This window comes from Chiloscyllium plagiosum, chromosome 34 (genome assembly GCF_004010195.1).
Source record: "Chiloscyllium plagiosum isolate BGI_BamShark_2017 chromosome 34, ASM401019v2, whole genome shotgun sequence".
Classification (NCBI taxonomy): Eukaryota; Metazoa; Chordata; class Chondrichthyes; order Orectolobiformes; family Hemiscylliidae; genus Chiloscyllium; species Chiloscyllium plagiosum.
This window is the reverse complement of record NC_057743.1, coordinates 24,828,903-24,852,884: the sequence shown is the minus strand read 5'-3', so window position 1 is coordinate 24,852,884 and position 23,982 is coordinate 24,828,903. Positions and strand designations below refer to the sequence as shown.

At 41.8% G+C, this 23,982-nt stretch overlaps 1 protein-coding gene across 8 annotated transcripts in view; it reads right to left on the bottom strand.

The window, feature by feature from the left end:
* Positions 1–23,982, bottom strand: part of zgc:154075 (uncharacterized protein LOC556929 homolog) — a 261,564-nt gene that overhangs the window by 102,661 nt on the left and 134,921 nt on the right. For 6 of the 8 annotated variants that reach the window (XM_043675943.1, XM_043675939.1, XM_043675941.1 and 3 more), the window contains 3 exons: positions 20,224–20,278; positions 5,328–5,420; positions 545–679 (listed from right to left, as the gene is read on the bottom strand). In XM_043675943.1, coding sequence (XP_043531878.1) covers positions 545–679; positions 5,328–5,420; positions 20,224–20,278 — 283 coding nt within the window. The remainder of the gene's footprint in view (positions 1–544; positions 680–5,327; positions 5,421–20,223; positions 20,279–23,982) is intronic. The other 2 variants (XM_043675946.1, XM_043675947.1) reach the window with 1 other exon arrangement.

Sequence of the window (23,982 nt, the reverse complement as noted above, 5' to 3'; positions counted from 1 at the left end):
AGCTAGATTTTAGTTCCTTCAAGCCATATCTGTGCTTTACAATAATTCCTTACAGGCTCTTTATTTTATAGAGCATGGACATGCAATAATAACATGATGAAATAGATTATTGTACAATCTTACTTAATAGAATGATTTTTGTACAGCATAAACACTAAACTCAGGACAGCTTCAAACAGAATACTGTTGTGCAAGTGAAATTAGTAACACGTGTTTACTAGAATCGAATTGGAAGCTACTGAAATTGATTGAGCCTTAAGTTTTCAAGACGGAATTATGAGAAAAGCATTTTAAGAAATATTAAAGGATAAACACAATAGGTTTTACAGCAGGCATAGCTCCAGCATGGAAGTGGTACTAGTATTAGTAAACAAGAATTTTCAGCTACTGCACTATTTGTTGAAGTGTCCGCAAATCTAAATGTTTATGCATGACAGAATATATAGCTGTAAGTTTTCATTTGTATTTTACTGTAGCTTATATTACTGTACTGCTTAAATCATTGAAAAGTTAATACTTAAACTGACAAAAATGTCATAATTACCTGATGGGTGACAACATCATTATCACATTCGTAAACACATCTTCCATATGGACCTTCACGAAGTGCCTTTGTAACCGATTCAATGTCAACAGTAGACCCTTCACAGATCACAGAGATGGGCCATCCTTTCTTGCCCTGCTTGACAAAGTAAAGAATATCAGAACACTTAATAACCATTTCCTCTTGACTATCAACTGTATCATTATTGCATGTCCCCAGTGTTAATATACCAGAGTTCAGCAATGTACAGAGCTTAAGTAGATTAACAGTGGCTATAAGAAACGATCTGGGTTGGACACCTTGCAACAAGCGATTCACCTCCTGATACCTCAGTCTCTATACCATCTATGAGGCTCAAATCAGGATTTTGATGGAAAACTCACCATTCGATGAGACAGATCATATTGCAACACAAGAAGCTTGTCATCATCCATTACAAAGCAATTTTCCTAATCCCTTGCACGTTGTGGATCTGTGTATAGTCTCCAGTATTGCTGAAGCTACTAACCACGATGGTATCAAAAGCTCAGGAAAACTTGGTGATAACCAATAAAATACAAGGTTGCCAGCAATATCTAATTTCAGAATTACAAAAAAGTACCAGATCCAACGGAATGGAGGATATTACCTGTTGGACTAATGATACTGACTGACTTTAAGTTAGTAAAATGTGTTCTACCATCAGATGGAAGGTCAATTTTCTCTCGGTTCTTTGTGCAGCAATCTCTGCCTCAAAGATGTACGACTTCAAGTAATGTGCACTGCCATTGCTTTTTTTGTGCACATGCTGCCATAGGACAACTATTTTTGAAGGTGTGTCTGACTGCAGAGGATCAGCCAACAGTTGCTCTGCTGTCACATACTTTCTTGATGGAGTCAGCAGTCATGTTAGAGTTAAAATATTACAGCCACTGACAAAATTAAAAAGGATATACGGTACAGAAACAAGCTAGCTCCAGTTCAACCATCGCCATGTATCTTCATCTGAATCAATCATCCTGACAATCTATTTCCTCCTCTCTCATTTGTCTCGCTTCCTCTTAAATGCATTTCAACCATTTGTTTCAACCACACCCTGCATTAGCGAGCTCTCTCCAACCTCTGGACAGGGAAGTTTATTTGGAATGATCCATTGAACTTCTTAGAAATGCTCTCAAATTGATGGCCCCAGCTCATACTCTTTGTCATAAGCAGAAGCATTCTTTCTGTATCCACTATCAAAACCTTTTAATTTGAAATACTTTTGTTAGGTCATATCTCAATCTGCTTTGAGAAAACAAGAAGAGACTCAGTCTATTAATTATTTCCAATGATGATTAAGTAATCATATACCAAGTGAGCACTAACTGAGCCAACACCTGCTCATGAAAGTCATATAGATAACATGAAAAGCCTTGATGTCCACATGGGCATGATCTGCAATGCTTTGTTTTCAAAGAAACCCTGCCTTCTGATAATGATGCCTTCTCCCTATAAGAAAAGGCAGAAATAAATATTTATTTCCCAAAATATATACATTGCAGACAGCCTGATAGGATGTTTCCTCTGGTGATAAGTTTGTGTAGGAAACTTTGCTCTTTTTCTTTTTGCATAGGAACGTGAATGTCACTGGCAAAGCCAGCACTTCTTGCCCATCCTAAACTGCCTTTGAACCGAGTGGCCTTCTCTGCCCTATCAGAGGGAAGATATGAGTCAAACACATTTCTATGGGTCCAGAGTCACAAGTAATAACAGCAGATTTCCTTCCCTAAAGGGGTATTAGATTTTATAACAACTAATGGTAGTTGTCACAGTCACATCATTTGAGACTAACACTAGATTCCAGATTTATTAAATCAAACGTTAACTTTACCAGTTACTGAGACTCGTACCCCAGAGCATTTCCTGGGCCTCTGGATTACCTGTCTATAGTGACATTACAAGTACAGCAGTGCCTCCCTCTGTCAAGAGACACCTCTGGTCCAGATGTCACATGAAGATAGTTAGACAGAACTCTGTGGAAAACTGTCCAATGAAGCAAAGGTAGCAAATCCAGGATTCCAATATCTAGTGCACGTGGAGGTCCCCAGGTAGTGACCAGAGCACCTTCATTGCATGCATTTATGCAGCACTTTTGGAATCCACTGTCAAGTTTTTGTAAAGGTGTTAAATTCAAAGCAAAAATTATGAAGCAAACTAGATACAGAGAAAGGAATAAAGGCCTTTCCTGAAAAAAAAAAGTCATTTTAGAACCAAAATGAAATGAAACATACTTAAACATATGATTTTAAAAATACTTTTATATGAAAATGTTCCCTAAAATAGGTCTTGTCAAGTTTCCAAACATTCCAACATTTCCAATATGAATTAAGCCTAAAAGTCCACGCCCTGCCCAGCTAAACAGAAGTCTAATTTTTCTAATGGGATTGCTCATGTTGATAGTACCGCTTCATATAGAGTTACAGGACCAAATGAATTCGCACTATCAAGAACTGGATTTAGACAGATGCAGCACCACCTCCTTTGCTGCCGCCAATACTGCCAGTGTATATATACTATTGTTTTATTTGTTGTGAATGTTGAAAAGTCTGAATAAAGAAAGCTGGCTGAGCCACTGGTCCTCTATTGAACATGATTTAATACAGTATGTTATCTGACACAAGGGAACAAAACTGTTTAAGCAATGCTTGAGACCTTGCTAATTGGATCACAGAGTTTCCTTTTGGCCTTTTATTTCCTATCAAGTTTGACCTTTTTTTGTATACTATGTTCCACCTGGTAGAGATAGTGCCAGGCTGCTACAATGCAGTCCTAAAGAGACAGGCTTCACTGTTGACCGTCTGAGCTTCACCAGATGTCCTCTTATGCTGGCACAGACAGATTGGTCATGCTCAGCAGCTGCGTGATGAGCATCCCCTTGCTTTCCTGGCAGAAGGCATGGGCTTTTGTGCTGCTCTGTTCAAACCCTGGCCTTTTGCTCTCTCATTCAGTTTCCTTTTTTAATGTCCATTTGTCATTCATGCAGCATTAGGAGGTCTGCACGAGTTTAATGAGCAGATGGCCACATTTGTGTAGCCTGTAAAAACTTTGAACAAAGGAGTCCTTAATTGTATGATCTTTATACTATTAGTTGACAAAGGCAAAGCTGTTCTCCATGGTAACAGATTTATTCCTGTGCTTTTGTTACATTGCTGTATAGTTACCCATGTAGCTGTGTATCTGATTGCAGGCTCTACTAGTTAAAGAAACTGAAGGCTGACAAAAAGACACTGAGGTTATGGAATGGTCAGCACTGTCATTACAATTTATGATAATTGCACATTAATCGCTCAGGAGATATTATGCTCTTTTTCTAAAATAAATGCAGTAAATAACTAAACCACATGACTAGGACAGACCTAAAAGAATTGTGAACAGGCAAAGGCTCCAGATTAATAACTTGAAGGAAGAAACAAAAAAAACAGTCTGGGACCACCTCCAATGACTTCACTTTAGAAGCTTGGATGTCCACAGATCAGTTAAGGACAGGATCAGGCTTATTGGAGAGCTTGATGACACTCAGGAATCAGAACTGAATATAATCATAAGCTTCAGGTTCCTACGTTTGGGACCAAACGGGAATCCTGAACTCAGATTTACTGGCAACACCAAAACTGCAATCTACCTAGATGCAGCCTTCTACCCATAATTGTGTCTGTACTGCTGTTAAGGGGGCTATTGCATTTTGAATCATATCTTCTGGCAGCTCGAGTCTCAGCATTCCCATCAGCAAAAACAGGTGCTCCCAAGGCTAGGCAAAGACTGCATGACTGCCTCAACAAAAAGATTCCTTTGACGGAAGTTGGCTTCAAAATAAAAGCAATGTACTTGTTAGATTCCTCGAAGGGGAGGGAAATCTCCTCAGAATGGATTGGTTAAACTGTGCATGGCACCTTTCCATACCTGTCCTGGTCACTGAAGTTTGCCATTTAGTCTGCTGTAGAGAGGCTATCCCCATTGAGTTGGAGGCCTCCATACATGCAAGTGTTGGGAATTCTGCTACATGCAAAATGACAGTCCAATCCTGTAGAGTGACCAGCCAATCCTATTCCCAGTCCCTTCTTGGATATCTCTTCAGTGACAGGGAGACAGTGTATCAAAAATCTGTGACAACAGTTCTACCCTGTATTTACCAGTTTCCTTCGCCTCAAAGCATGTCATGCTGGGGCTGGGGAAAATAGCACTCAATATCCAGAATCATACATAAAGAATGGCCAATTGGGTCGAGTACCAAAGTAAAAAAATCTTGCACCTAATCTATTCATAATCAGTAATCATTATCAAAATACAAGGGAAGTTGAGCAAAAAAATCAAAAGATTACTTTTTTAATTCTTTGGGGAGTCTAACTAGAAATCACTTATCACTTTGTGGCTTAGGTTAAATAAAATTCCAATTACATCAGCTTGCACAAAATATACCTAGCATATATGATGGTACTTCCCTACAGAATAAAGGCTTTGCCTGATGTTGTATCCAATTGTGCAGATCAGTATTCCACATATTCAATCCTTGACCTGTACTTCATTAGCTGATTTCAGGTATGAGAAAAATAATTCACTGTGTAAAATACCGTGCTTCCTGTGTAGATGAGCACCAAAGAGAGAGACATGAACCCAAATCAGTTAGGTAAGGGGAGGTAGCCTAAAAGGAAGATTATAACATCCTGACTGCCTCCAACATCAGAATGCAGGCAAGTTAAACAGGGGCAGAATTGTGGTTCAAAATCCGGTGTCTCCCCAATCCGTTGTCTGTAGTTCTACTCACATTCTTGACACCTTCCAGATAAAGTTTCTTAGCAGAGTATGGGCAACACTTCTCCACAGCACAATCCAAGCATCGGTCAGCAGCACCCTCAGGCTGGGTAGGAGAGCAAAAATTGTTAGCCCTGTTAGTTACTTCTGTCTTCTCTTATAAAGCCATTAAAAACTTGACAATATGCAACTCAACACAAGTGTAGTACGAGAAAACAATGATTATCCTTTCTCAGCAGCCAACAGCATATTAAAATTGAACAGTATAAATTTGAAACACCAACTTTGATTCAGCCTGTGCTAGGTTGGTAGATCTTGAATATAATGATGATAAGTACTTTGCAATTTTCCTCAATGAGCAGGGAAAGGAAGAAATTAACCAGGGCTGCTGTCTGGTAAACAGCATAGAGACTACCTGTGCATCATATTACATACAGCCTAGGCAGAACTAATGTATAAGGAGAGATTGAATTGGTTAGGATTGCATTCACTGGTGCTTAGAAGAATAAGGAGGGAATTGTAACAATATGATGGCTTTAAGAGGTTTACTTTGTCCCTTTTTTTTAAATGAAGGCAGGTTGAGACAGAGGCGTTGAGTGGTCTGCTTCAAGCCAATAAAGTAAACAGTTTGTGAGGGCTTGTGGTTATTTTAAAGTTGGAACAATAGGAGCAACCTGAATGGATGGGGTCAAGTTCCCACAGAACCAACATTTGTAGTTTAGCTTTCAGTAGCAGTTGCTGAGTCTTGAAGCTAGATGCGGAAATTCTTATTCCTCTCTGTTATAGCTAAAAGATGGGGTTCTCTTCCTGCTACTAGAACTGCTTTGCTGAATTTGCTTTTGCCAATGGTGTGTTTATGCGATGTTACTACATTGGAATAGTTAATGAGTAGTTTATTATTTTGTTAATTATTTTGATAGTTATAGCTTTTCCTTTATTTTATTTTGCCTGGATTTTAACTATAATGCATGAATAAAGTGTGTTTAGCTTCAAGCCTTGTAGTTTGACCAATCAAATTGCATCTGGAACACAAAGCCTGGCACTTGCCTTCAAAATAAGAAAACGTTAGGGTCCAAGCTATCTCCTGGACATAATTTGAGGGGGTTTGGTCAGGTCCATAACCGAATCTCAAATTTATAAAATTCCAACAGGATTAGAGAGGTTAGATGTAGGAAGGTTGCTGCCAATGGTGGCGAAGTCCAGAACCAGAGGTTATAGCTTTTGGATAAGGAGGAAATCTTTTAGGACTGAGACAAGGAGAAATTTCTTAACCCAGAGAGTAGTCAGCCTGTGGAAGTCGTTACTGCTGAAAACAGTGGAGGCCAAAATATTGTGTTTTTAAGAAGGAGGTAGATATAACTAGATTACACTAGTAAATTATGGGAGCTGGCAGGGTAGGGAGAAGTCAATGCAGCTTCAGAATAGAATAATATGATAGACAGTAAAGGAACAGTCAGGAATGCTACTTCAGGTATGGCAGGAAATGACAAAGCAGTGTGTGATTAAAGCAGAAGCAAATAATAATAAACAGGCAAAGAAAGCATCAGTGTTGACAGACAGGTTACAATGTATGGCCCAAATAAGAGTTCAATATTCAAACACGCAATAAATTAAATGAGCTGCAGTTAAAACTAATCACCTGCCCAGCACCACTGTTGTAATTACATAGTTCTTAATTTGATTTTCAAACATTTCATCTGGTGTTTTAGTTTGTAACCTGGGAATATTTTCCCCATTTACTTTCAAGCTGGAAGCAACTTATAATAGTCAAATTAGTAGCTATTACCAGCCAATGAACTCGCAGTGTACCTGTGATTTTACTCATTTTTTTGTCCTGGGCTTCATACCCCATTTTAAAAAAAACTTTACAAACTAAGTGAGCCAAAAAAAAAGCAAGCAAAAAGCACCTCTTCACATCTGCTCCAAGTTTCCCAAACTATATTCTCACTCTGGCTGTGTCTCACTTCTTGGCTTTGTGAAGCAGGAGTCCCAGTCAACATAGGAGGTTAAAATTACTCACTATAGCAATCTTGACTATTATAAGTTGCTTCCAGATTGAAAGTAAATGGGGAAAATATTCCCAGGTTACAAACTAAAACACCAGATGAAATGTTTGAAAATCAAATTAAGAACTATGTAATTACAACATTGGTGCTGGGCAGGTGATTACTTTTAAGTGCATGATGTGAGAATTGGTGGACCCTCTTGTGGTCCATAGGTGACCACATCTGTAGTAAGCATCATTTGCTTGTGGAACTCCAACTCAGAAGACGAACTGGAGTCTGAGGTTCAAACACTGACACTTCAGGGATAGGAAGACTGGATGTTGTGTTTCAGGAGGCAGTCACACAGTTTAGATGAACTATCTGGAATTTGTTCAGTGGTCAGGGACAGGAGGGTGTGACTACCAGTGAGACAGGTAGTGGGATCCAGAAGATAGTGCTAAAGGAGCCTCAGCCCTTGAGCTTGTCTAACAGGTTTGAGATTCTTGCTCCATTATTTGATTTATTTATCGTTATGTGTACTTATTAGAAATACTGGAAAAAGTGGTGTTTAGTATTGCACCACTGCAAATAAATCAAAACACAATATAGAGCCCTCCCTAGGTGGATGAGTGTGGGAGCTGTAGGGAGGGTAAGTAAACTGACCATAGCACCATGGTACAGGGAGCCACTCAAGATTGATTAGATTAGATTGATTAAATTCCCTGCAGTGTGGAAACAGGCCCTTTGGCCCAACCAGTCCACACTGACTGTCCGAAGAGTAACCCACCTAGACCCATTTCCCTCTGACTATTGCACCTAACGCTATGGGCAATTTAGCATGGCCAATTCACCTGACCCGCACATCTTTGGACTGTGGGAGGAAACCGGAGCACCCGGAGGAAACCCATGCAGACACAAGGAGAATGTGCAAACTCCACACAGACAGTCATCCGAGGCTGTGAATTGAACCTGGGACCCTGGCGCTGTGAGGCAGCAGCGATAACCATTGGGCCACAGAGAAAAAAAGGGAAATGTAACTGTAATTGAGGAGACTGTAGTCAGGAGAACAGACATTGTTCTATGGCCAGGATAAAGAGTCCCAAAGGTTGTGTTACCTGCCTGTTGCCTGGGTTTAGGAATTTCATCAATGCTGTATAGGAACTTGGGAGTAGGAGGAGGAAAGTCCAGTTGTCATGGTCCACAGAGTTACCAACGAGATAAGTAGAAAGAGGGAAGAGGTTCTGCTGAGAGAATATGAGCAGCTAAGGGTTAATTTAAAAAGCAGAGCCAAAAAGGTAATCTCTGGATTACTACCTAAGCCATAAGCAAATTGGTACAGGGTCAACAAGATTAATATGTGGCTGAAACAGGTTTGAATTCATGGAATTTTGGCACCAGTAGTGTGGAGGGAGGGAGCAGTTCCAACAGGATGAGTTCCATCTGAACCATGCTGGCACCAGAGTCCTGGCAAAACACATAACTGGGGCTGTTAACCAGAGCTACATAAACTAAAAAGGGGTGGGGGTTCAGGTTCAGTTGCATGGAAATTACAGAAAAAGGGCTCAGCAGAGGTTATTAAAATACCAAGAACAAGTAATAGGATAAACAGTAGGGAAAGGGTTAGAAAGCTAACTTCAGGCACAGCAGGTAAGGGGACAACTATGAGAAGGAGGGCAGTCAACACACAGCCGAGGGTATTGTGCTTAAGTGTGCGCAGTGTGCAAAGCAAGGTAAATGAGCTTATAGTGCAGATTGAAATTGGCAAGCACGATATTGTGGGTGTCACAGATGTGCCGGCAAGGGGATCAGGGCTGCAAATTAAATATCCAAAAGTACATGTCCTATTGAAAAGGATAGGTAGATGGCAGAGAGGGCAGGTTGCCATGTTAGAAATGAATGAAATTAAATCTATAGTAAGAAATAATGTAGAGCCTGAACGCATAAAATCTATGTGGCCAGAGTTAAGGAACCATAAAGGAGTTGTTGGGAGTTATGTACAGGCCTCCAAGCAGTAGTGAGGATGTGGGGAATAATATAATTCAGGAGATAGAAAAGGCATGTGAGAAAGACACTATTACAATAATCATGGAGGACTTCAATATGCGAATGGAAAAATCAGGTTGGTAGCAGATCTCAAGAAAAAGAAATTCATGGAATGTCTGGGAGATTTTTTTTTGGAGCATCCTGTTGGTTGAACCCACTAGAAAATAGACAATTCTGGGTCTGGTGATGTGTAATGAGGCAGACTTGTTTGGGAAGTTTAAGGTGAAGGAACTTCAAGAGGACAGTGATCATAACATGATGAATTCACCCTGCAGTTTGAGGGGGTGAAGCTGGAATCAGATGCAGCAATAATACAATTAAATAAGGGTAACTACATTGATACGAGGGAGAAGCTGGCCAGAATCAATTGAAAGGCGAGCTTGCAGGGAAAATATTGGAGTAGCAATGGCAGGGGTTTCTGAGGGTAATTCAGAAGGCACAGAGAAATTCATCCCAACAAAGGTGAAGCATACTAAGGAAAGGATGAGGCAACCATGGCTCACAAGAGAAGTCAGGGATAGCAAAAGAGCAAAAGAAAAAGCAGACAAAGTGGTGAAAATTAGTGGGAAGCCTTGAAATTCTGCTCCAATATTTTTAAATCCTGGGGAAAATTTATTTAATACATCCAGGATGGTTTCTTAATACTTGTTATCCAACTAGGGAAGGGGCAGTACTAATTCCCTCACTATGGTTATTGTGGATCTTCTCAAGGGCAGGTAAATGCTGACCCAACCAAAAATGCCCATGTCCCAGGAGAGGATTAAAAAAAAAACTTTTATTGGGGAAGGAACCTGGTCAGGTGATTGAACCTTTAGAGGGGAGCGTTTTGGGAAGAGTGATCGTAATTCCATAAGTTTTAAGATAGTTATTGTTAAAGGTTAGACTGTTTCTCAGGTGAAAAGTGATAATTGAGGGAAGACTAATTACAACAGTATTAGGGAAGAATTGGAGAAATTAGATTGGAAGTGGCTGTTTGAGGATAAATCCACACATGATATGTGTGAGCCCTTTAAAGGCCGGAATTGATCAGAGCTCAAGATTGGCATGTTCCTATAAGGATGAAAGATAAGGATGGCAAGATTCAGGAACTTGATGACAAGAGATATCGAAAGGATAATCAAAAAGAAAAAGAAAGCATATGTAAGGTTTTAGAAACTGAAATCAAACCAGGCCCTTCACAAGTATAAAGGAAGCAGAAAATAACTCAAAGAAGAAACTAGGAGGCAGCTGAAATATCCTTGGCAAATAGGATTACACAGAGAATCCCAAGGTATTTTATACATTTATTCGGAGCAAGAATTTATACAGGGAGCCAGAGAAAGTGGGTGAAATCCTTAATAAGTACTTTGCTTTGGTACTCATCAAGGAGAAGGATGTGGATGATGGTAAGGTTAGGGAGGGGCATGATGATATTTTTAAAAAAAAGGTGGCACTGGGTGTCTTGAAAATGTTGAGGTAGATAAGTCCAAGAAACTAATAGATCTATTCCAGAAAACTGAAAGAGGCAAGGGAGGAATTGCTGGGGCCTTGACAAAAATCTTTGTATCCTGTTTTAGCCATAGGCGAGGTCACAGGAGACTAGAGAATAGCCATTGTTGTTGCTTTGTTTATAAGGGCAGGAAATTCTAGGCCAGAAAGTTATCAGTTGTAGAGGAATTACTGGAGAAGAGCTTAAGGAAGTAACAAAGATGATTGATGAGGGTAGGGCTGTGGATAATGTCTACATGGATTTTACTAAGCATTTGTTAAGGCTACTCCAGAAGATGGAGTCAAACGGCATCCATGATGAGTTGAAAAGTTTGATACAAAATTGGCTTAGTTATAGACGACAGAAGGTAGTTGTGGAGATGTAATTTTCTGATCAGAGGTCTGTGACCACTGGTGTTCTGCAAGGATAAGTGTTGGGACTGCTTGTTTGTTTGTAATGTAAACAGATGATATGGATGAAAATGTAGGTGGTCTGATTAGTAAGTTTGCAGATGACATGAAAATTGATGGAGTTGTGGATTGTGTGGAAGGTTAACAGGGAATACAGCAGGAGATAGATTAGTTGGAAAATTGGGTGGAGAAACGGTAAATGGAGTTTAATCCAGACAAATGTGAGGTCAAATGCAAGAGGAAAGTATAAAATAAATGGCAGGACCCTTAGAGCATTGATATACAGAGAGGGCTTGGTGTACAAATCCATAGCTCCCTGAAAAATGGCAACACAAATGGATAAGATGGCAAAACAAAAATGCATACAGTATGCTGCTTTCATTGGTCAGCGCATTAACTATACAAGGTGGCAAGTCATATTGCAATCACATAAAGCTTTAGTCAGGCTACATTTGGAATATTGTGCGCAGTTCTGGTCAGCACATTATAGGAAGGATGTGGAAGCTTTAGAGGGTGCAAAAGAGATTTACCAGGATGTTGCCTGAATTAGAGTGTATTGCCTATAAAGGGGAGGTTGGAAAAATCTGGATTATTTTTGCTAGAGTGTTGGAGGCTGAGATGTGACCTAATAGCAGTATATAAAATTATTAGAGGCATTGAATGAGAGTCATAGTCAGAGTGGATTGGGTAGATAGTTGGAGTCTTTCTTCCCAGGTTGGAAATGTCAAATACTGGGGGACACAGATTTAAGTGAGAGGGGGAAAATTTAAAGGAGGTGTGCAAAGAAAGGTTTTTTTTAAAACAGAGAGTGGTCAAAGCAGATATGATAGCAATGTTTAAGAGGCACTTAAACACAGAACAAGCAGGGAACGGGGGTACAGACCATTGCAGGCAGATTGGATTAGTCTAGAAAGGCATCATAGTTGGCACTGACATGGTCGGCCAAAGGGTATCCTGTACTATTCTATGATGCAGAGGTTATGCTGTAATTATTAAAAACAACCCTAGCTAGACTACACTTGGAGTACTGTGTGCAGATCCTGGCACCATATCTTAGGAAGAATGCACTGGCCTTGAAGGATGTAAAATAAGTTTACAAGAATGATACCTGGACTACAGTGTTATGTTAGGAGGAGAGATTAATCAAATTCAGGAGAGATTATTCTAGAATTTAGATAGTCAAGGGGAGATTTGATCAGTCTTCAACATGTTAACGAAAAGATAGTGTGGATAAAGAAACTATTTCCACTGGCTGGGGATTCTAAAACTTGGGGGATTTTTCTGAGAATTAGTAACAGACCGTTCAAGAAAAATAAGCGGAAGTGGGTACTGCAGATGCTGGTGATTAGAGTCAAGACTAGAGTGGTGCTGGAAAAGCACAGCAGGTCAGGCAGCATCCGAGGAGCAGGAAAATCGACGTCGATTTTCCTGCTCCTCGGATGCTGCCTGACCTGCTGTGCCATTCAAGAAAGATGTCAGGAAGCATAAGACCATAATACACAGGAACAGAATTTAGGCCATTCAGCCCATCGAATCTGCTCCACCATTCAATCATGCCGACAGATTTTTCAACCCCATTTTCCCGCTTTCTCCCCATAACCTTTGATACCCTGGGCAATCAAGAACCTCTGTTTTAAATATACTCAATGACTTGGTCTCCATTGCCACAGAAGCCAATGAATTCCACAGATTCACCACTCACTGGCTAAAGAAATTTTCCTTATCTCTGTTCTAAAAGGTCTTCCCTTTATCGAAGGCTGTGCACTCAGGTCCTCATCTCTCCTGCCAATGGAAATATCTTTGCAACGTCCACTCTGTCCAGGCTGTTCAGTATTTTGAAAGTTTCAACCAGAGCCCCCCCCACCCCAAATCCTTCTAAACTGCATCAAGTATAGTCCCAGAGTCCTCAAACATTCCCGGGACCATTCTTGTGAACCTCCTCTGGACCTGCTCCAGGGCCAGTACATCTTTCTTGAGGTGTGGGGCCCAACATTGCTCACAATACTCTAAACGTGGTCTGACCAGAGGCTTATAAAGCCTCAGAAGTACATCTCTGCTTCCTAACTACCGACTTAACCTGCAAGTTTACCTTAAGTGAAACCTGGACTAGGACTTCCAAGTCCCTTTGCATTTCAGGATTTCCTCCTCATTTAAAAAATAGTTCATGGCTCAAAGTTTGTGACAAGATTTGTAGCTCGGGTGCTCGTTGTTGTGGTTCTGTTCGCCGAGCTGGGAATTTGTTCCAGCTGTCCGCTGCAGTGGTCGGTATATTGGTCGACCAGCTATCCCGAGTAGCCACACACGCAGATGACAAGCAATATGAATTCGACTGGGACAACACTACTATTACAGGACAAGCCAAACAGAGAACAGCCAGGGAATTCCTAGAGGCATGGCATTCATCCACAGATTCAATCAATAAGCACATCGATCTGGACCCAATATACCGGCCACTGCAACGGACAGCTGGAACTGACAACCGGAAGCGACAGATTCAAACCACTACAAATGCCGGAGGAAAGATCACAGAAGCGCTTCAAAGGAGACTCCCAAGCACGGAGGATGTCACCTAGACAGGGGACGAAACGTCTGCAACACAAATTCCCAGCTCGGCGAACAGAACCACAACAGTTCATGCCTCTATTCTTCCTACCAAAGTGCATGACCTCAGAGTTTTTCGTGTGGTATTTCATCTGCCCCTTATTTGCCCACATTCTTAACATGTCTAAATCTTTATGCAGCCTCCCAATCTTCTTAATACTACCTGGCCCCCCAACTAGCTTTGTATCATCTGCAAACTTTGCCAGAATGCCTTCAGTTCCTTCATTCACATCATTAACATATAAAATAAAAAGTTGTGGACCGAACACCAAACCTTGTGGAACACTGCTAGTCACCGCCTTCCATCCTGAGAAGGATCCTTTTATCCCCACTCTCAGCTTTCTGCCAGACAGCCAATCTTCTACCTCTGCTAGTACCTGACCTCTAACACCATTGGGCCTTTATCTTACTTAGCAGCCTCCTGTGCTTCAACTTATCAAAAGCATTCTGGAAACCCAGATAGATAACATCCATTGGCTCTCCTTGGTCTAACCTGCTCCTTGATTAGATTAGATTACAGCGTGGAAACAGGCCCTTCGGCCCAACAAGTCCACACTGACCCGCCGAAGCGCAACCCACCCATGCCCCTACACTTACCCCTTACCTAACACTACGGGCAATTTAGAATGGCCAATTCACCTGACCTGCACATCTTTGGACTGTGGGAGGAAACCGGAGCACCTGGAGGAAACCCACGCAGACACGGGGAGAACGTGCAAACTCCACACAGTCAGTCGCCTGAGGCGAGAATTGAACCCGGGTCTCAGGCGCTGTGCGGTAGCAGTGCTAACCACTGTGCCACCGTGCCGCCCTTGCTTCCTCAAAGAATTCTAACAGATTTGTCAGGCATGACCTCCCCTTGATGAAACCATGCTGACTTTGCCTTATTTTACCCTGCACATGTAAGTACTCAAATCTCATCCTCTACAATGGACTCCAAAAATCTTACCTACAACTGAGGTCAGACTAATCAGCCTATAATTTCCTGTCTTTTGCCTTGCTCCCTTTTTAAAATGGGGGCAGGGGATGACATTAGCAATTTTCCAGTCCTCTGGGAGCTTCCCAGACTCCGGTGATATCTGAAAGATTACTACTAATGCCTCCACTATCTCTTCAGCTATCTCCTTCAGAACTCCGGAGTGTAACCCATCTAGTCCAGGCAAATGATTCACTTTCAAACCTTTCCATTTTTCTAGCACCTTCTCCTTTGTGATTGCCACCCTATTTATCTCTGCTTCCTGCCCCCCCCCAACAATTGTCTTGAACGTTTGGGGTATTGCTCATGTCTTCCACCATGAATACTAATACAAAGTACATATGCAGTTCCCCGGCCATTTCTTTATCCCCATTACTACTTCTCCATTATATTTCAGCAGCCCAATGCCCGTTTTTGCCTTTCTTTTCCCCTTTAGATATCTAAAAAAAACTCTTGCAATCTTTCCTAATGTTATCAGCTAAAATTACCCTCATATTTAATATTGTCCTTCATTTCTTTCTTCGTTGTCCTCTGTTGATCTTTGTCGGCTTTCCAATCCTCTGGCTCCCACTACCCTTCACCACATTGTATGCTTTCTCTTTTGCTATTATGCAGAGCCCAACTTCCCTGGTCAGCCATGGTTGCCTCATCCTTCCTTTAGTATGCTCCTTTTTCTAAGGAGGACTACAAGGATGGGAGATGTTTGGAATTCTCTTCCACAAATGGCAGTGGATTTTGGATCAGTTGTTAATTTTAAATCTGAGATAGATAAGTTTTGTTAAGCAAAGGGATTTAGGGATATGAGTAAAAAGCAGGTATATAGATAAAAACCAAAAGAACTGCGAATTCTGTAAATCATTCAGTTTTGGAGAAGATTTCTAGCTCAGGTTGAGGTTCTGGATGTAGGTTTGCTCGCTGAGCCGGAAGGTTAATTTTCATCACCATACTAGGTAACATCTTCAGTGTGCCTCCGCACGAAGCATTGCTGGTGTTTCCTTCTTTCAATGGTGACGAAACGTCTAAAAATGAACCTTCTAGCTCAGCGAGCAAACCTATATCCATGCTGTAAATCAGAAACAAAAACAAATTGCTGGAAAAATTCAGCAGGTCTGGCAGCATGTGTTTTCTAAGGAAGGGTCCTTGGACCTGAAACATTGATTTCTCTCCACAGCTGCTGCCAGACCTGCTGAGTTTTTCCAGCAATTTGTTTTTGCTGGAGGGGCTGAATGACTTACTTACTTTTGTTCCTATATAGTTCTTTGTGGCTAAAGACATTGAGGGAAATGGAGTGGTTTAGGGTATTGAGCTCCATGATCAGCCATGATCTTGTTGAAAGGCAGAGTAGGCTGTAAGGGTCAAACGGAAAATCCTGCTTCTACCTTCTATGCACTAACACACTGTCATATCATACATGCAAAGAACAATCTCTTGAAAGGACAACTGGAACTGGATCTCTGAAAATAACCAATGACACAAAGATTCACTATCTAATTTCATCCAAAATGCTTTCAAAAGTAATAAAACTGTTAAAGTAGAAAGGATGTTTTATGCTTGGCACCAGTAGTTTATGGTTCATACCTAATGGCAATATCAACCCATCAATAGTTTGATTGACCTAACAATCAAGAGAGAAGTGATACAACTTTTACTTAAATGATTGGTCGTATGTTCAGCACAATCATTTAATAGGTTTCTTTTTGTTCAGCAATCTTCACTCTCTTCTCTTTCAGATGTTGATCAATTGCTGGAGTAATTTGATAGTATTGGGTTTGGCCTTTGGCAGCTCACCTAGGTGGCCTTTATACATTGCAACAAAGTTTGTTGGCAAGCTAGTCTAGTCACAGGCATCACTAATAAACCTGATGCATATTTCACTAGTTCACAGATTGCACTTCAAACAAGGGTGACTGGATAGTGAACAGGTATGGGAATCTTCCTTAGACCAAGGATCAAGTAATTTAAAACTATGAGAAATTAAGCTTGTGATCTTGTGGTCTTCATTGTTCAGTTGCACATGTATAAACTTACTGAATCATCAAGAGATCTATTTATATTTCTAGATAACTTAAACAGGACTGTTGAAATCAACAAGGCGAAAGGGAGGACTGCAGATGCGAGAGATTAGAGTCGAGAGTGTGGTGCTGGAAACACACCAGGTGGTCAGGCTGCATCCCAGGAGCAGGAAAGTAGACTTTTCGGGCAAAAGCCTTTCACCAGGAATGAGGGGGGAGCCTCGGGGGTGGAGAGATAAATGGGAGAGGGGGGTGGGGCTGGGGAGGAGGGGAATGTAGCTGAGTGTCATTGACCCATTGTCTCTGCCTGCTCCTGCCCCACCAAATTCATCTCCACATACCTCAATACTGTCCTATCTCCCTGGTCCAGGAACTCCCCACATATTTTCGGGACACCACCCACGCCCTCCAACTCCTCCAAGACTTCCATTTCCCTGGCGCCCAATGTCTCATCTTCACCATGGGCATCCAGTCCCTAAACACCTCCATTCACCATGACCAGGGCCTCCAAGCCCTCCTTGCTTCCTCTCCCAACGTCCCCACCAGTACCCTTCCACTGACACTAATTCGTTTGGCTGAACTGGTCCTCACAGTCAACAATTGCTCCTTCGAATCTTCTCATTTCCTCCAGACGACAGTTTGGCCATGGGCAGCCACATGGGCCCCAGGTATGCCTGTCTCTTTGTCGGCTATATAGAACAGTCCATCTTCGGCAGTTGCACCGGCACCACTCCCCACCTTTTCCTGCGCTGCATTGATGACTGTACCAGCGCCACCTCATGCTCCCACAAGGAGGTTGAACAGTTCATCAACTTCACCAACACATTCCACCCAGACCTTAAATTCACCTGGACCATCTCTAACACTCCCCTTTCTAGACCTCACCATCTCCATCAATGGTGACCGATTCAACATTGACATTTTCTACAAACCCACTGACTCCCACAGCTATCTGGATTACACCTCCTCCCACCCTGCCTCCTCCAAAAATGCTGTACCTTTTTCCCCAATTCGTCCGCCTCCACCGCATCTGCTCTCAGAAGGACCAGTTCCACCACAGAACACACCAAATGGCCTCCTCCTTTAAAGACCGCAATTTCCCCTCTCACGTGGTTGATGATGCCCTTCAGCGCATTTCATCCACTTCCCGCTCCGTCCTCAAACCCCACCCCTCCAACCGCAACAAGGACAGAAGTCCCCTGGCCATCACCTTCCACCTCACCAACCTCCATATAATTGGATCATCCTCCACCATTTTTGCCACCTACAAATGGACCCCACCACCAGAGATATATTTCCTTCCCCACCCCTACCTGCTTTCTGTAAAGTCTGTTCCCCCTGTGACTACCTCGTCGGGTTCACATCCCCCAGCAAACCACCCTCCCCTCCCGGCACCTTCCGCTGCCATCGCAGGAATTGCAAAACCTGCGACGACATATCCCCCCTCACCACCGTCCAAGGCCCCAAAGGAGCCTTCCACATCCAAAGTTTCACCTGCACTTCCATACATCATTTACTGTTTCCATTGCTCCCAATGTGGTCTCCTCTACACTGGGGAGACAGGACACCTACTCACAGAGCGCTTCAGAGAACATCTCTGGGACACCCGTACCAACCAACCCCACCGCCATGTGGCTGACAACTTCAACTCCCCCCTCCCACTCCACCGAGGACATGCAGGTCCTGGGCCTCCTCCACTGCGACTCCCTTACTACCCAATGCCTGGAGGAAGAATGCCTCATCTTCTGCCTCAGGACCCTCCAACCCCATGGCATCAATGTGAATGTCATCAGTTTCCTCATTTCCCCTCCCCCCATCTTATCCCAGTTCCAATCTTCCAGATCAGCACCACCCTCATGACTTTTCCCACCTGTCTATCTTCCTTCCCACCTATATGCTCCACCCTCCCCTCTGACTATGACTATTACCCACACCTCCATCCACCTACTGCATTCTCAGCTACCTTCCCCTCCAGCCTCACCCCCTCCCATTTATCTCTCCAACCCAGAGGCTCCCAGCTTCATTCCTGATGAAGGGCTTTTCCCGAAAAGTCAATTTTCCTGCTCTTCGGATGCAGCCTGACCTGCTGTGCTTTTCCAGCACCACATTCTCTACTTGGAATCAACAGTTTAATTGCATTACTAATCTCTACCTGAGCTCCTACATTTGAGTATCTGTATTAAAGTTATTCAGACATTGTACTTAACATGAATTCTGTAAAGCTAAAAATGAAAATTAGAATGATACATGAAGTTTCATGGCACAATGTGGTGGAACTGTAATTAAGGTCATCATACAGAAGTTGGACCTGCAATCAGAGTGAGGAAGCAAAATCATTGAAGGATTTAGTGGTGCCACCCTCCTGAATTTTAGTCAAAACCATTATTTTAGCTCAGTTGTACTTGCTGAATCTTTGTGAATTCTCATCTACAGTCTGATACCAGTTGAAGGACTGAAATCACCAAGTTCATTAACAAGTACCAAGAGGAGATTTTGAGTTCAAAATGTCAGTGAAATATACAGAACTACCCAGTTGGAAATAGTAAGGACTTGAGATGCTGGAAAGTCAAGAGTCGATAAAATGTGGAGCTGGAAAAACACAACAGATCAAGCAGCATCAGGATGAAGGGTACTGTCTGAAATGCCAACTCTCCTGCTCCACATTTTATCAAGAATTACCCAGTTATACTTATTCAAAGAAGTTTTTGTTTGTTCATTTCCACTTTTGTCCCTTCCTCAAAATGTGATTGAATACATTAACATGTATGGAAGTATCCCTCCGGTACTTCACTCAAATGACCTTCTGCAACTATGGCACTGAATAGTAACATCAGCAATTTAACTAACTGATGGATAAATCATCACAGCCTTCCATGTCTTGTTCTAACCCAACATTTCCACATACATTTACTTTGCAAAGATCATTCCTTGGGTGATCAGGAGAAACAACTTTGGCTAATGCGCAAATTCTACACAATGCACATTAAAAGCAGATTTTCAAAAACATTAACGATACCGATTCTCAATTCGACTTGATTTAACTTGTGAGCTCATGACCAGTAAAACCACAAGTCAATTTTGGGACCTTGGCTAATTGCAGTAATTACGGATTTCTGTGAAAGCAGCCAGTTTCAGACAAACCGAGATACAACACAGAAACTTGTCACTAATACTTCATATCATGCTGAGCTACATTTATCAAAGAAAACTTTCTCAAAAGCAGGAATATTTGAAGGATAGGAAGATATGGGAGAAAGCAGGGCTAATTGGATTACTTTACAAAGAGAGGGATTCAACAGACACAATGAAACAAATAGCTTCTTTCTGTCCTGCAAACCTTCATGGTTCTTTGGAACTTTAAGTCTACAAACTGGTGTCTTGGCTTTGTTACAATGTTTTTTTAAAGATACTGACCTTGTCATCTTTGATAAAATGAGACAGAGATCCAAATGATGATACCTTGATGCACCTTAAAAAGGTAAATAAAAACATCTAATCAAATAGCTTTTTATTGTACCATTCAACATTGTGTTTCTCATCCTTGTCGCTTAAGCAGGAGTACAATAGCGTAGCGGTTATAGCATGACTAATTATTAGTGGAGACCTCTGGGTTATAAGATAAATGTGAGTTCAATATAGCAGTTAGCCTCACATTAAAATCCATCCTGTTCACTGATATCCTTTAAGGAAACTTGCAATCTTACTCAGTCTGGTCTACATCTGATCTTAGACCCATACCAATATAGTTAACTGTCAAGACATCTTGGAGGTATCTTAGCAAACTAATCTGTTGTTAATAGTAATTCATTACTATTCTTATCAGGGCAAATATAAATAGCCAATGAATGACCCTCACATCCCAAGAATTAATAATCCAGTGCCAATCTGTGGAAATAATGAAGTGGAGGTGCTGGCGTTGACTGGAGTGGATAAAGTTAAAAATCACATAACACCAGCTGATGAAGGAGCAGCACTCCAAAAGCTTGTACTTCCAAATAAACTGGTTGGACTATAACCTAGTGTTTGTGATCTTTAAGTTAACCTGTGGAAAGGTATGGAGAAGTTTAACCCAAGTACTTGCATGCATTAAGGTCATGAACAGGAACTCTTGCCATAGATAATCAAGTAGAAGGTCTGTTTTTCCTTTCCTTGATCCAGAGATGTGAAGCATTTGCCTTGACTGACATCAATGCAAACATCACTGAATGGGACTCTAATCTAGCAGCTAAATAGTTTATGTGTAAAGCACCATTGTAGATCTGGTAGCAAGTTACATATAATTTCAGAGGTAGGTCTAAAATTTGTACACTTCCTAAAGATTAGACAAGGAAAAGTAATTACTTTTAATAATCTACTTATTTAATCCTTCATGCCAATTGTGATCATAAAACCAAAGGACATAGGACCAGAAGTAGGCCATTCAGCCCATCAAATGATGATCAAATGATTCAATGAGATCATCACAGCATGAGACTCTAATCTGGCAGCTAAATAGTTTGTGTGTAAAGCACCACTAGAGATCTGGTAGCAAGTTACATATAATTTCAGAGATGTATATACATCCAGAATATACACATCCAGAGATATTGTATGTATTACTACCTGGTATGACAGCTGTACCATTCAAGATCAGAGACAGTTACAGAGTGTGGTGAACTTGGCCTGGACAATCACAAAGGCCAACCTCCCATCTATAGATTCCATCTACCAGGCCCACTGTCAAGGAAAGGCCGCCATCATTCTCAAAGATCCATCCCACCCTGGCAATGTTTTTCTACAACCTTTACCATTGGGGAGAAGGTACAAAAGCCTGAACACACGCACCTGCTGGTTTCAAAACAGTTTCTACCCTACTAAATACTGAATGGACTCAAACTCTTCACATTTGCCTGTACCTGTGTTTTTGTTTTTACTGCTATTTACCTATGCTACTTAATTATGTGATCTGCCTGTATTGCTCGCAAGACAAAGCTTTTCACTGTGCCTCGGTATGTGACAATAAATTCAATTCAAATTCAATACAATCCTGACGATTGTCAAATCCACTTCTCCTGTCTCATCCCGATAGCCCACGATTCCCGTACTGTTTAAAACTCTATCTCAGTCTTGAATACATTTAGCAGCCAAGCTTCTACTGTCTTTTGCAATAAAGACATCCTCCTCATCTTCCTTTATTCTGAGATTATGCCTTCTGATTCTAGAATGTCCCACACAGGGAAACAACCTCTTTGCACCAACTTGTCAAGCCTCCAAAAAGGTTTCAATAAGGTCACTTTTCATTCTGCTCGCCTCCAAATGAGTACAAGTCCAACCTATTAAGAAAATCCTACATTACAGACTCAACTTAATGAACCTTCTCTGGGCTGCTTCTAAAGCCAATTTACCTTTTCTCGCAAAAGGGGACCAAAATTATTTACAATATTCCAGTGGCAATCTGCCGAGTGCTTTGCATAATCTTAATGAGACTTTATACTTTAATTTATTACCTTTGAAATAAAGGCCAATTGTTCATTTGCCTTTCGTGGGTTGGTACCTGGGACTTCGATGTTGTGGCTATTACGGAGACATGGGTAGAACAGGGACAGGATTGGCTGTTGCAGGTCCCAGGGTTTAAATGTTTTAGTAGGGTCACAGGTGGGGGTAAAAGAGGGGGAGGTGTGGCATTGCTTGTCAAAGATAGTATTACAGCTGTGGAAAGGACGATGAATGAAGACTCGCCATCTGAGGTAGTTTGGGCTGAAGTTAGGAATAGGAAAGGTGAGCTCACCCTGTTAGGAGATTTTTACAGGCCTCCTAATAGTCCTAGAAACGTAGAAGAAACGATTGCGAGGATGATTCAAGAGAAGAGTGAAAGTAATAGAGTGGTTGTTATGGGGGACTTTAACTTTCCAGATATTGATTGGGAAAGCTATAGCTCAAGTTCGTTAGATGGGTCAGTGTTTCTCCAATGTGTGCAGGAGGGTTTCCTGACACAATATGCAGATAGGCCAACAAGAGGTGAGGCCATACTGGATTTGGTTCTGGGTAATGAACCAGGCCAAGTGTTAGAATTAGAGGTAGGTGAGCACTTTGGGGACAGTGACCACAATTCGGTGACCTTTACTCGAGTGATGGAGAGGGATAAGTGTGCACTACAGGGCAAGAGTTATAGATGGGGGCAGGGAAATTATGATGCGGTGAGGCATAACTTAGGATGTGTGGCTTGGAAAAGTAGACTCCAAGGCAAGAGTGTAAATGATATGTGGAACTTGTCCAAGGGGCAACTATTGAGTGTCCTTGATAATTATGTACCTGTCAGGCAAGGAGGAAAGGGTCGTGCGAGGGAGCCGTGGTTTAATAAGGAATTGGAATCCCTTGTTAAATGGAAGAGGGCGGCCTATCTCAAGATGAGACATGAAGGTTCAATTGGGGCGATTGAGAGTTATAGGGTAGCCAGGAAGGACCTGAAGAGAGAGCTAAAAGCAGCAAGGAGGGGACATGAAAGGTCCTTAGTCGGTAGGATTAAGGAAAACCCTAAGGCTTTCTATAGGTATGTTAGGAATAAAAGAATGACTAGGGTAGGAATAGGTCCAGTCAAGGATAGTAGGGGGAAGTTGCGTGTGGAGGCAGAAGAGATTGCGGAGACACTGAATGAATACTTTTCTTCAGTATTCACTCAGGAACAGGGCATTGTCGATGAGAATACTGAGGCACAAATAAGTAGAATGGATGGCTTTGAGGTATGTAGAGAAGAGGTGTTGGAAATCCTGGAAAAGGTGAAAATAGATAAGTCCCCTGGGCCTGATGGCATTTATCCTAGGATTCTCTGGGAAGCAAGGGAGGAGATTGCAGAGCCATTGGCCTTGATTTTTATGTCCTCTTTGTCTACAGGAGTAGTCCCAGAAGACTGGAGGATAGCAAATGTGGTTCCCTTGTTCAAAAAGGGGAGTAGGGATAGCCCTAGTAACTATAGGCCGGTGAGTCTCACTTCTGTTGTGGGCAAAGTCTTAGAGAGAATTGTAAGGGATAGCATTTATGCACATCTGGATAGGAATAATGTGATCAAGGATAGTCAGCATGGTTTTGTGAAGGGAAGGTCGTGCCTCACAAACCTTATTGAATTCTTTGAAAAGGTGACGAAAGAGGTTGATGAGGGGAAAGCGGTAGATGTGGTATATATGGATTCTAGTAAGG